Source organism: Nipponia nippon, unplaced genomic scaffold, assembly GCF_047370975.1.
Source record: "Nipponia nippon isolate SJK-2023a ecotype South Korea unplaced genomic scaffold, ASM4737097v1 scaffold_24, whole genome shotgun sequence".
NCBI classification, from domain to species: Eukaryota; Metazoa; Chordata; class Aves; order Pelecaniformes; family Threskiornithidae; genus Nipponia; species Nipponia nippon.
Genome location: NW_028262341.1, coordinates 545020 through 559237, shown reverse-complemented (window position 1 = coordinate 559237; position 14218 = coordinate 545020). Strand labels below are relative to the sequence as shown.

The window sequence follows — 14218 nt, the reverse complement described above, 5'->3', positions numbered from 1 at the left end:
CTTAATGTAGACCAAAGTCTCAGGATTCCTAACATTTTCACAACCACACTAATTTACCATATTTTAATTAGTACAGAGTGTCAACTCAACTCATAGCAGTTGCTTAATATGAACTGTGGCAGGGACACAGTAAGTACGTACAGTACACTACCATAACACAGAACAATAACAACAGACTTCTGCCGTTCCCGTTACAGCTCAAGATTTTGCCGTGCAATGATTTTCATTTAACAGGTAGTCAAAGAGAACTTAGTGTACATAGGTTGTTTCCAGTAACTAAAAATGTTTAATCATTCCCATCATACCAAGACAGGTTTTGTTAATCTCTTCTGGGCTGTTCAGCTTTTCAAACACAACCAATTTTCCCACTTGTGAATTTTTAAAGACTTCATTCTCTAGCAAACTTAACCTCTATGAAAATTAAACCTATTACATGGAAAAAAGGGAACTGAGTTAGGTTCTGATATAGGACAGTTTGACATTGCTGCAGTTAGCTGTGCAATAAACCCTTTTTAGATCAAGTGTTTTTGATGATTACCATGTAGTGACAAAGCAGCCTGTAAATGCCATGAAGTACCATCTATCCAAGGCATAACAAAAATCTTTCATTTGCTTCCAAAGTGCTCTCACTCTTTGCTTCCCTCCTTCTTTCTTTCCTTCTTTCCTTCTTTCTCTCAATCCCTCTTTCTCTTCTTTCCTCCTTTGCTTCTTTCAATAATTTTCCTGGTAGTCTTCTACATGCATGCCAAAACCTTCCAACATTTGTCTCACCTGGCAGCTTAAAGGACATGTCTAGCTATGAAATTCTACTAGCTACTCAGATTTTCTTTCCCCCCTCCCTCTGCCAACAAGTTTTATGATTATTTATCAGACCCACAGTCCTGTCATGGTTGTAGAAGGACCAATATGAAGGACTGGTGCCTCTTTACATATACAATTCACAACAAATAAATAAATAAATATATAACTGTATGCAAACACAAGTATTTTAACACATTCAAAGTAACTGAACCAAGCTGCCTGTAGCATGAATGCTGACAATCTGAAAGATTAATCCAACCTGGTCATTATGTATTTCAACACATATTACAACAGTAAAGCACTGACACACAATGTTATCAAGAATAATGTGTAACTGGATATTTTCCGGAGAGGTCTGCAAGGCAAGGTGAAGGATTCTTCACTTGCTTAACAGTGTCTTTGTACAAGCTAATATTCCATATTATCTTTACAGCACTGACTTTTCAGGCTGTTTGACCTCCACTACACTATACAGCACCACTGCCTAAAAATATTTTGTAGGGAGAATGCAGACGTATTACAGATGGAGATGAAAATACCTGAGAATGCTTGGAGACCCAGTGGCGCAAGACATTTAGGACACGATTCGTGGCCGCTCTGCGTATTATGAACTCTTTGTCGCACATGCGTTCAGAATTGTTAAATCCTGTGTGGAAAAAACACACCTTAAAGTTAATGGAGGTAGCAAAAATTCAAATACAGTATGAATAACTTGAGTAAACTGAAAGCTCAGAGAACATTTATGTGTAATAAAAGGAAAGATGCCTATATAGACTTTCAAATATGACCATTTAGACTGCTGAAATTCTGCAAGAGCAGTAGAATGCAACCCTGCCCATCATAACTAATACAGACACCTCCTTGGGTCAGCATTCAGTTCTAGAATGATGAAGAATATTTGCCTGCATCATTAACACAGGTCTGCCTCCAGTATGGAAGAAAATAACAGTAAAAACCAGAACCAGACCAAAAATGTACAGGGCCTGTAATCAAGCAGATTACAGAAGGAAAGTGAGTATGATTTAGAAAGGGGAAAGAGGTAAATTTCAGAAGTGGTAAGGAAATAGGGGAAGATAGTAGTTTAAACACAGAGGAGAAGAAGGCAAACACAAGAAACGTCCCTTCATAAGAGCAGTATTTCACAGGCTCTACTAGTCAACAGAGACTGTTCAAATAAGCTGTTTGGTTTTTTACCACTGGGGTGACAAGAAAGTGGGAAGGTATACAGAAAACGCATGTACAACCCCAGCTGTCTGAAAACAAAGATTTGCCAACTGCAGCATTTCCCCAAACATCTTGTAAAGACAACATTTTTTTTTTTTAGTCAGCAATGTTTAGTGATAAAGAAATGCTTTTAAAAACAAACAAGAAAGTTTCTTCCTACATTCACACTCTTGCTTCTTTCTCTTCTCATTCTGCTTTAGTTCTATCATAAATACAATCTGTATGACAAAATAATGATTACATTATTTTAATAATAATAAAATTATTACATTAAACCCCTGAATTTTAAAAAAAATTGATAACTCTGAAGATACACTGCAGAAGTTTATGTTTTTCCAACTTTCTGTTTGATTTGACCTTACACCGTACTGCTTTCCATTTCACTCGGTGCAGAGTCCAAGGAAGAACTGGAAACACTCTTCCATATGACCAGTGCTTTACTATTTTTTTTGCATAAAAGCTGTTCTAAAGCCCATGTATTATTATAAATAGCAAAGGCAGATTAAACTTCTATTTATTCTGTGGGAAACCCGTTGGAGCTATTCTTAGAGGCTAGTATTAGTTTTGCTTTATTTTTATTAAAGACAATCCAAAAAATCCAAATTGCTGCTCTATATTTTTGGAAAGGTAAGCAGGAAAAGAAGTTTAACTGCAGTCTTACATCTTTTACTGCAGGTTAGACCCCAAACCCCAAATATATTTTCTACTCTTATGTTTCATGAAGGTTTTTAAACTATGGCATATTACAGTGTCGTTGACACCTAAGATTCATTATCAAAGGAAGTTTCATATTAAAACATCTTCAGGAGTTTCACTGCCCATAAACAGCAAAGTACACAAAATCTCTGAGGCTTTACTCAGTAAAAGGTAACCTAGGCAACATTTTGTGTGTTAATTTTCTATGCCTTTCACAGTTAACCTCTTGCAGAAGCAACTAGACATACACATTATAAACTGTTCAATTAGCCACTTAATTGCAGCAATGAAAGTCACAATGAAAATTATATATTAAAGCAGTGGAGTCTTTATCAAAGTAACATTAAGGAAAAGAAGCTTCATTACGCTGGAAGGAAAACAGAAAGAAACCTACAGAGATAGTTTTCAGTTAGCTGCAAAAAGAATAAAAAGAGCAAGAAAGGAAAAAGGAAAACCTCCAGAGACCACTTCAGGAAACTTTTATGGTCCTCAGAACTTCATCAATTTTTAAGCAGTAATTAGCTTGCTGTGGAGAATAAGCAACATGTTCACTCAGATCCATATTGTCAGTACTTGATGTCTCAAACCTGTAAGTGGAGATCTCCAGTTTTGTAAGAAAAGAACTTAACTGAACATAGATGCACATGTGAATTTAACTCCAAGTGGGTGATTCATTGTACATCTTCAGGTACAAGACTTCAAATAAATACCTAAATCAGCAAAATACATTTTTTTCAAAATAAAACTGGAAATCTATTAACTCCATTCTGACCTTGTTTTTAAAGACCAAACAACTCGCAAAGCCAGCATGTGTTTCCTCCTTTCTTCACACAACATTTATAATTTATTGTTCTTTATAAAAACAAAAAAAAATCCACAAGTCCTCAAGCAACACTCACTGTCCAAGACTTAAATCTGTAGATTGATTTTGAAGAAGATCATGTTTATGACATTTTCTTGTGGAAATGGAATGGAGTGGAATACCCGATGTTCTATGTATCCTGGCTTAGCATCCTTCCATTTGGATATCTGGCTTTACCTCAAGGTTTTCCCTCAGGACTTGTTTTGAGTAACAGTAGACCTCAGGTGGGCTCCAGATTCAGTAGCTTTGACAACAGCTCGGCAGAATTAGGCCTTAAGCCAGAGCCAGTTATGCTGGAGAACAACACATGGAGCCCTTGGACCCTCCTGAGACCACTGAGGATGGTGCAGGACAAAGCTACTGGGACTTGTAGTGTTCAGAAAAAGAAGCCTCTGCCTCTGTTCCTCTTCTACAATCTACTGTGCTATTTCGAAGCAAATGCTTCTGCATAGACATGGCAGGAACATGGAGCAGTTCAGGACAAAGGGACTGATTATACTCCCACTTCAGAAAGTGGTGACAATGTTCTGGGCAATGCTGGAGACTTGCACTACAAGAGAAATGAAGATGAAGAACTGCACCTCATGAAGACAGAGGTGTGCAAGTCATCATTGACCGGTGCAGAGAGATCTGCAGAAGCGAAGCATATGATCTTCTCTAGGCTCTCACCAGAAGACATGGCAAAGTGTGAACTTGTTGAATGGTGTGTCGCACACTGCCGGCCCTTAGCTTTTCCATCCTGAACTGACTTGTAACTGAAGCAGGAGCCAGGAGTGACAGCATGGGGTAGAGATGGCTATCATCCACATCATGAAAATGCCCATCAGGCACAGATTAATTAATTAGTCTCAAAATTAGAAGTTATTTATAACTGCTACTATTCACTAGGTAAGCTTAAGTGGATTTATAGACATGATTTTTTCATTAAGATTATAGACAATAGCCACCATTTTTTTATCTATTCACCTATATATCAGAAGACTATATAAGTGTAAACTTATACATAGATACCAGCAAATCTATTCAAAACTAATGTGTCAGCTCCCATCCAGTTTTTAGCAACAGCTAAAACCCCCAACATTTGAAGTGCTGAATTGTATCATTCCTGATACAAAGAAAATTATGTCATATTATTAACCTAATGAGAAGTTACTGAATATTGAAGGTGAAAGCAAAAGAAATCTCAGTAGTTCTTACAGCCACTGAACAGATCTTTTCATTAACCAAAAGGTGAAAACATGTAAGAGAAAAGGTACTCAAGAACATTCAAATTGCACTGAAGAGTGGTATTAATTCCAGTATCTTACAAAACTCAGAAAAAATAGAAAAAATGTCAGCTGCAAACAAGTAAGATCAGTAAGCATTGTTAATTTCTGGTCTTCTAACTTTGACAGAAGAGGTCTAAACAAAACACTAAAAAAACCCCAATAAAAGCTTATTGCCACAGCTGCATTAATACAGAAGCAGAAACACGTAATACCAAGTCCTTGGCTAGTGTTGGTTTTGCTCCTCCTGACTTTCAAAGCCACATGGACTTTGGGACAGAAACTGCAAAGGGGAGATAATCAGACTAAGATGTGATGAAGCCAACACAGAAGCTATCTCAGCAGGCATCAGTGAACTTTGACGGTGCCATCAGTGTTTCCTGCACTTTTCACAGTGCAAATTACTTCTAATACATAGCTTTACTGCTGCTCCTTACTTCCTCCTCTCTCTTTCTGCCCACCTAATCCTCTCTTAATATAACTCCAAACAAAACCCTGAGCCACCATGACAACTGCAACTATTCCATATGCATAGCCTACTTGTTTATGCATATTTTAAACAACCCAGTATACAAGCTTATCTGGTTCTGCATGTTCTTGTTACCACTTACAGATAACCCATGTCTGCTTCTGTCTACACTGCAAAAGGTAACCTAAATCCTTCAATCCTGTCTAGTTTTGCAACAGGTAACAACGGTGCTAGTCTAGCAGGAACTCTAAGCTACCTCGCCTACTGCAAAAAAACAAGTGACAGGCAGAACCTTGGTGGGCCACACATCACCTGCTCCACCTGTCCATATATAAGTGTGAAACTGGACCTACATATTGTGACTATGCAAAGCATGTAATATGAAATTTTGTCGTGGTTTAACCCCAGTAGGCAGCTAAAGGGTGCTGACCCACACAGCAGAACTGGGAACCGAGGCTTCAGGTCAGATGTTGATCTGCAACAACAGATCACATCTCTAAGGCATATCTCAGAAAGCATCCTACCAAGCAGTTTCCAGTTAACCTTTTAGCATTGCTGCATCTGCTCTTATTCCCCATATACTTCTCCTACCTATTTTGGGGCTAGGAACAGTTTTTAACTCTGATTATACAGTCTCTAGCATAATAACATTCTTGTCCATGACTTGGATTGGAGGCACTTTTAGCCATGTAGGCTATAAATCTAGGTGGGTTGAAAAATTAATAAAATAGCCATATCTGATCAGATAAAATTTCATCTAGCTTGGTATCCAGAAGCAAATGCTTGTGGAAAGAATCTTCAAAAGGGGAAATTTTGAAGCTGTCTTTCCCGTAGTGTGTTATCCTTGGCATTGAGCAGTTTAGGGGCTAACTACACATTACACTTAAATCAGTGGGAAAGCAGGCATGATTTCTTCTAAGTTAATTTTCACTGTGGTTCCAGGAGAGGAGAAAGGTGAAGGGTCCCATCTAGCAGAATGCCAACCTTTGCAACATTTTAATTAGGATTCTGGGTGGAACTGCCCACATCCAGACCCAATGGTGAAATAACCTGAAACACTCACTCCATGGTATATATCTGTTTCTCTCCTGAAGGAAGCAATCTTTCTACATTAGAAATATCAGCAGTATTTCTAATCATTAATCATCTTAGTTCACAACTGCTTCAGGGAGTGCTACTTTCAAGTAATGTTTTTTCCCAAGTATCTGTTGAGATTAATATATACTGCTTCCACAAATAGTTTCTTCACATAGCGATGATGCAGAACTTTTACCACAGGCTGTCAAACACAATGTTAACCTGCCAGCATTGCTAGTCTCAGTGAATTACTTCTTTCAATATAATTTAGTCACTCTGTTCATGTACTTGTCTTCAGATTATGTTATGCAAAATACAGTTTTACCTTCAAGTGTTTTTCTTATGTGTACTATAATCAAAACTAGTACTTTTATAGCTTCCACTATCACCAAAGATTAAAAAAAAAGGTGCTGAGTAGGCATGAATCTCTACACCTGCAGACAAAAACAGATTAAATTATGACAATACCTTGTACATTCTTCTTATGTGAAAGTCTGAAGCACTTTTCAGTGGTAGATGTCATTATCTATCCCATTCATGAAGAAAAAACCCACAGGTAATCAATGCCTGCAGGAAGGATGTGTCAGTGTTTCCACCTCTGGAATTGCTACACTCAGGATCAGATCCAAAGATCTCATCACATGTCAGTGTGAGTCAGAGAACAGACCCTCTCCTTAAAAGCTACTAAGAAGTCCCTATAGCAAAATCCTGCACTGCTTTTTCTTGTTCTACTGAACAAACCTGACTCTATCAGCAATTTACACTATTTCATCTTTAAAATACACCTCACCTGAGAAGAACATTTGCATTATGTTAAATTCTGCACTGTATATGTTAAAGAAATTAAATTATACACATTTGCTTTTCTATTTAAGATGTCGAAAGCTCTCAATCTAGTTACAGTAACTGTATTCTCTGCATTTTGTTTTTCTACATTAATACAGCAGCACACGATTCCTGACCACAGTAATTAATTTGTCAAAAGTTTTGATGATGCATCTATTTTAAAGGGTTTATCTATACAAAAAATCATTTCCGTTCACAAGGTTTAGGGATAACTTTTTTTAAGTTACGAATAATGACTGCAACATGGTTCTGGTGTCTTTCTTAGCAAAAAGCTTAACTTCAGAAAAAGATTTGATGTGTCAGTTTCACTGAAATACTCTGGAATCATGCACTGAAGCTGCATTAGCACTCTCACATATAGGAGAAAATTGCTCTCCAGCCTTTGAGGAGGTCACAGAAACCCCAAAGAGTCCCAGGGAGGTGGAGGGGAACATTTATGGTTCACAAAACAAATGACAAATAATCAAAAAAAAAGAGTCAAGTGTAGTTCTCTGCATTGTGTTTTTTTTCTTTCTTCCAATAAATATACTCATGAGTTGTAGGCCAGTTTCACGATTCAGCCTGGCTCAAATCCTGAAAGCTTAGGCTTGGCAAACATCACTGTTATTTTCTGACCTGGATAAATAATAAATACAAACCCCAGGCTTGGAGCAGAGCAGTTTTCATCCACAGGTTAAAACTGAAAAAGCCTCCCCAATATATGCAGCACAAAAGAAAAGCCTTCCCAGCATAAATGCAGCACAAAAGAACTAATTATAGCAAGTTTTCCTTGACATACCTAAAAATGTTTGGATGACTGTTTAAAGATACTCATCTTTATTGGTCATACATTCTCAAGCAAGTAATTGGGTTTCACACATTTTCACAGAAATGTGTCAGAGAGCGACTAGCCTAATACTGATAAGAAATCTAAACTGCCAGTGATTCTGCTCTCCTTTTCATTTCTTTAATTATATCAGGTTGCCATATACACTAACCAGCTGGAGAATGGTAGAGCTGGAAAAGACGACCATATTAACTGAGATGAAAAGAAGCATAAAGATGATGAACTCCCACTCACTGCATACAGAATAGCATATTTGATCAATAATACAGTTCTTCCTTTTTTTTAGTAATTATCAAATGTGCATTTTCAGATTTATAATGGAGCAGGTCATATGAGCAGTCTGAGGCTTGAAAGTAGGAGCTATCAACTCTAGCTACGATCTTTGGTCTACCTCAGTTTAAGAAAGACGCATATTTAATCGTTCACTATGCCAGGGTTTCAGTTTGTTTCACAAAGGGTTATAAACTCATACAGCATCAGAAGAAATGACTATTAAAAAGCAGAAGAAATCAAGTGTCCAATACATTTCAGCCTTTTAATTTCACTTTCACTGGTCCTTGGGACATATGAAATAATTTTGTTCTAAGAAATATGCCACTGAAAATCCCTATTGTAACCACCGACGTCACAAATAATTCCAAGTATGTATTTGATTCTTCTGCCTAAAGCCTCTGCTACAAATACAATCTAACTATCAAATCAAGTCAAGGGATTATAGTCTTAGTAAGGTAAATCCTATGGATTCACATGCACCAGCTGATGTACAATAGTGTAACACAGATAGAGCTACAGTGACTGTGTTTGATTTCTGCAAAATATTTAAGGGAAAGGTTGGTAAACTATTTTTAAATTACTCTCGCTTTAGAAAGGCTTTTTCTAATCAGAGTAATTTAAAGAACACAATAATGAGATAAAGCAGTTATGTCATGATTATGCTGTGAACTTGAACTAAATCCAGAAGTCTAAAAATACATCAGTTCAGTGAAATAATTTTAGTTTAATGGATGGGGAAAAAAGAGAAGTGTCTAAAGAATATGCTTAAGATCAAGACACTACTCTAACTCTTAATAATAACATTAAGGTTGTTCTGAGTATTATAATAATCTATGAGATTATATGGTTAAAACACGAGTACCACAAAAAATTAAAATATTCCTTTAGACTCAAAGAACTGTTCAGATTTGAAAATTTGTCCTTTAAAAATCCCTAAAAACAGGGTTACTGCTATAGACATAACTGGCACACACTCTTGGGATTTCTGTTTTTTTAATATAGATATTCTCTCAGGAGACCATATCAGATTCTCACACTTGGAGGAAAATCTTTAAAAATTGCTAAGCACTGAAAATATAGTTGCAGTTACAAGTTCCACAACTTGTTATTAAAAATCCATAACTCATCTTGGAAGTAAAAAACACCAAAGAGTCTGCATTTTTTTTTTACTAAAATTCAGCAGCAATATAAGACTGCATTTTTATTTTTGGCATATTATAATAAATACATGGGTTCAAAGAAAATAGCATTGTTCACTCCTGTCCCCCGCCCCCAGTGGGATGACAGGGAGAACTATACCAGCTACTAGGAAGAAAATTAACTCTATCCCAGCCGAAACCAGGACAGTATCCACCCCTTATTCTATACCATCTACATCATGCCCAGGTCCCACACTTTCCAATACATCCCAATTAATCACCACCACCTTTCCTGTCTTTTGATATATACACACAGATATCATCCCCTTAGTCTATGGGCCATCTCTGTAAAATGTTCATTGAGTTCATTGCCTCCATGACTTTGGGCTCCATCGCTCATAACAGTCCTTCAGGGCAGAAGAGATGGTGTGTGGTGTTGGATTTTTGCATGCTGAAGCCAGTTCTGGTTCCTTTATCACTGTGCTTGTCCGATTCTGTCATCGCTGCACTTTGCTCGGTTTCATCAAAGTTCATTCTTCATGAATCTAGGTGATTCTTACTGTAATATCATTGATGTGGCATATAGCCACCACAGAAGTGATGACATACAGTCTTATATAGCAATTAACATCATACTTTTGGGTTCCTTGGCTTTTCACCCAAAATCAAATCCCCTTCAGGTACACATCAGGCTTCCCCATCCTTTCACATCACCCATCAAGTGCACCCAGGTCCTTGAGCAAAAGCAATCCCATGAATGGGTTTTCCTTTGCCCAAGGTGGGAGTAACCCAGACTGTCTTCCTGAGCATATTTTTTGTGTGCACTACAGGGACTTTATCGCCCTCTGCAGTATATAAAAGTTTTGACTGGGCAGGGCCAGCTAGATTGGCAGATCCCCTAATGTTGATGAACCAGGTGGCTTTTGCTAAATGTGTATCCTAATGTTTGAACGTCCCAGCACCCTTTGCTCTCAGTGTAGTCTTTAACAGTCCATTGTATTATTCGATTTTCCCAGAGGCTGGTGTATGACTGGGGATGTGATATACCCACTCAGTGCCATGCTCTTCAGCCCAGGTGTCTATGAGGTTGTGTTGGAAATGAGTCCCGTTATCTGACTCAGTTCTTTCTGGGGTGCCATGTCGCCACAGGACTTGCTTTTCAAGGCCCAGGATAGTGTTCCAGGCAGTGGCATGGGGCAAGGGATATGGTTAGAGCCAGCCGGTGGTTGGTTCCACCATTGTAAGCACATGGTGCTTGCCTTGGCGGGTTTGTGGGAGTGTGATATAATCAATTTGCCAGGCCTCCCCGTATTTATATTTCAGCCATTGTCCTCCATACCAGAGAGGCTTTAGCCACTTGGCTTGCTTAATTGCAGCGCATTCATGGACAACCTGTGCAATAGTGTCCATGGTCAAGTCTACCCCTCAATCACGAGCCCATCTATATGTTGCATCTCTTCCTTGATGGCCTGAGGTGTCATGGGCCCACTGGGTTATAAATAATTATGTTGCCAGTCCAGATCCACTTGAGCCACTTCAATCTTAGCAGCCTGATCCACCTGCTGATTGTTTTGATATTCTTCAGTGGCCCGACTCCTGGGTACATGAGCATCTACATGACGTACTTTTACAACCAGGTTCTCTACCCGGGCAGCAATATCTTGCCACAATGCAGCAACTCAGATGGGTTTACCTCTGTGCTGTCAGTTGCTCTGCTTCCATTGCTGCAACCACCCTACAGGGCATTTGCCACCATCCATGAGTCAGTATAGTGATGAAGTACTGGCCCTTTTTCTTATTCAGCAATATCTAAAGCCAGCTGGATGGCTTTCACCTCTGCAAACTGACTCAATTCCCCTTCTCCTTCAGCAGTTTCTGTGACTTGTTGTACAGGACTCCATACAGCAGCCTTCCACCTCCGATGCTTTCGCACAAGATGACAGGACACATCAGTGAACAGGGCATATTGCTTCTCATTTACTGGTAAGTTTCTTATATGGTGAGGCCTCTTCAGCATGCGTCACCTCCTCCTCTGGCAAGATTCCAAAATCTTTGCCTTCTGGGCAGTCCATGATCACTTCCAAGATTCCTGGGTAACTGGGGTTTCCTATTCAAGTCCATTGTGTGATTAGTGTGACCCACTTACTCCATGTAGCAACAGTTGCATGATGTGTAGAGAAGACCCTTCCTTTAAGCATCCAGCTCAGCATCAGCAGTCAAGGTGCCAGGAGGAGCTGTGCTTCAGTACCAACCACTTCCGAAGCAGCTCAAACCCCTTCACATTCTGCCAATATCTCTTTCTCAGATGGAGTACAGCCAGCCTTGGATCCTCTGTATCCCTGACTCCAAAACCCTAAGGGCTGACCTCGAGCCTCCCCTGGTGCTTTCTGCCAGAGGCTCCAGGTAGGGCCATTCTCCCCAGCTGCGGTGTACAGCGCATTTTTTACATCTTGTCCTGCCCAGACGGGCCCAAGGGCTACTGCATGAACTATCTCCTCTTTAATTTGCTCAAAGCTTGTCATTGCTCAGGGCCCCATCTGAAATCGTTCTTCTTCCTGGTCACTTGATAGAGAGGGCTTACGATCAGACTGTAATTTGGAATATGCATTCTCCAAAAACCCACAACGCCTAAGAAAGCTTGTGCTTCATTTTTGCTAGTTGGTGGCAACATAGCTGTTATTTTGTTGATCACATCCCTTGGGATCTGATGACATCCATCTTGCCATTTTATTCCTAAAAACTGGATCTCCTGTGCAGGTCCCTTGACCTTATTTTGTTTTATGGCAAAACCAGCCTCCAGAAGGATTTGGACTATTTTCTCCCCTTTCTCAAAAGCTTCTTCTGCTGTATTGCCCCACACAATGATGTCATCAATGCATTGCAGGTGTTCCAGAGCCCCACCCTGTTCCAATGCAGTCTGGGTCAGTCCATGGCAAATGGTGGGGCTGTGTTTCCACCCCTGGGGCAATCGATTCCAGGTGTACTGAACACTCCTCCAAATGAAAAGAAACTGTGGCCTGCACTCTCCTGCCAAAGGGATTGAGAAAAAAGCATTAGCGATATCAATTGTGGCATACCACTTGGCTGCCTTTGACTCCAGTTCTTATTGAAGTCCTAGCATGTCCGACATGGCAGCACTCGGCAGCGGTGTGACTTCGTTCAGGCCCCGATAGTCTACTGTTAGTCTCCACTCTCCATTAGACTTTCACACTGGCCATATGGGACTGTTAAAGGGTGAGCAAATCTTGCTGATTACTCCTTGGCTCTCCAGTCGACGAATCAGCTTATGGATGGGAATCAGGGAGTCTCGGCTGGTGTGATATTGCCACCAGTGCACCACTGTGGTGGTGATGGGCACCTGTTGTTCTTTGACCCTCAGCAACCCCACAATAGAAGGCTCCTTTGAGAGACTGGGCAGGGCAGACAGCTGTTTAATTTCCTCCATCTCCAAGGCAGCTATACCAAAAGCCCACCAGTACCCTTTTGGGTCCTTGAAATACCCTCTCCTGAGGGAGTCTATGCCAAGGATGCACAGGGCTTCTGGGCCAGTCTCAACGGGGTGCTTCTGCTACTCATTCCCGGTTAAGCTCACTTTGGCCTCCAATACAGTCAGCTGTTGGGATCCCCCTGTCACTCCAGAAATACAAATGGGTTCTGCCCCTTCATAGCTTGATGGCATTAGGGTACACTGTGCACTGGTGTCCACTAGAGCATCATACTTCTGTGGGTCTGATGTGTGAGGCTATTGAATCCACACAGTCCAGTACACCTGGTTGTCCCTTTCCTCCACCTGGCTGGAGGCAGGGCCCCTCTAGTCCCGGTCATGGCATTTGTTACTCACTTCTTGTAAATGCGAATCAAAAGTCCCTTTATTAAGATCAGAAGTCAGATCAGCCCTTCCACCCTGTCTGGGGAACTGCTCACTGGAAACTGGAGCAGCAATTTTCCTGGAAGAACCCCTTTTGTGATTGTTTTTCCTTGCAACTCACATACCCATGCCTCTAGGGTCGAGACAGATTTTTCATCCCATTTCCTCATGTCCTCTCTATGGTCACGCAGATAAAACCACAGGGTGCCCCATGGTGTGCATCTACTATATCCTCTCTCTTGAGCAGAAGGATGCTTACTCCTAATGGCTGAGATACTGGTCCGTACAGGTGAGGAGTACGACATATCCTCTTTGAGTTCGTGGACCTCCTGGGACAGTTTTTCCACAGCCAAGATGCAGGCCCATAGGGAGGAAGACAGACTTTATTTGTATTGCCGGAGTTGGCCAGCCAATTCATCCATCGTCTGTTCCTCTCTGTCTTTCCAGGTCATTACTGCCAATGAGTTTGCATACGATGATGGTGCGCTCTGTGCAAACTTCTGCCACATGGGTAGTGTGCATGGGACTTCATCTGGATCTTTGGATAACTGCTCATTGTTCAGGTCATCATAATCACCTCCAGCACGGCTAATTCCCTCAGGTAGTGGATACCTCTCTCCATGGTGGTCCACTTGCCTGGGTGACATATAACATCTTCCTTGAAGGGATACCTTTCCTTCACACCTGACAGGAGTTGCCTCCAGAGGCTGAGGGCTTTTGCCTCTTTTCCAATTGCTTTGTCAATGTTCCCTTCCCTAGAAAGGGATCCCAGCTGCTTGGCTTCCCCACCTTCTAATTCCAGGCTACCAGCCCCGTTATCCCAGCATCGGAGCAGCCAGGTGACAATGTGCTCGCCTGGATGATGACTGAAA

General features: G+C 40.5%; 1 protein-coding gene across 3 annotated transcripts in view; it reads right to left on the bottom strand.

The window, feature by feature from the left end:
• The window catches only part of RASGRF2 (Ras protein specific guanine nucleotide releasing factor 2), a 143099-nt gene that overhangs the window by 32907 nt on the left and 95974 nt on the right, over positions 1–14218 (bottom strand). For all 3 annotated transcript variants that reach the window (XM_087761549.1, XM_087761552.1, XM_087761551.1), the window contains exon 18: positions 1341–1447. In XM_087761549.1, the coding sequence (XP_087617675.1) occupies positions 1341–1447 (107 nt within the window). The remainder of the gene's footprint in view (positions 1–1340; positions 1448–14218) is intronic.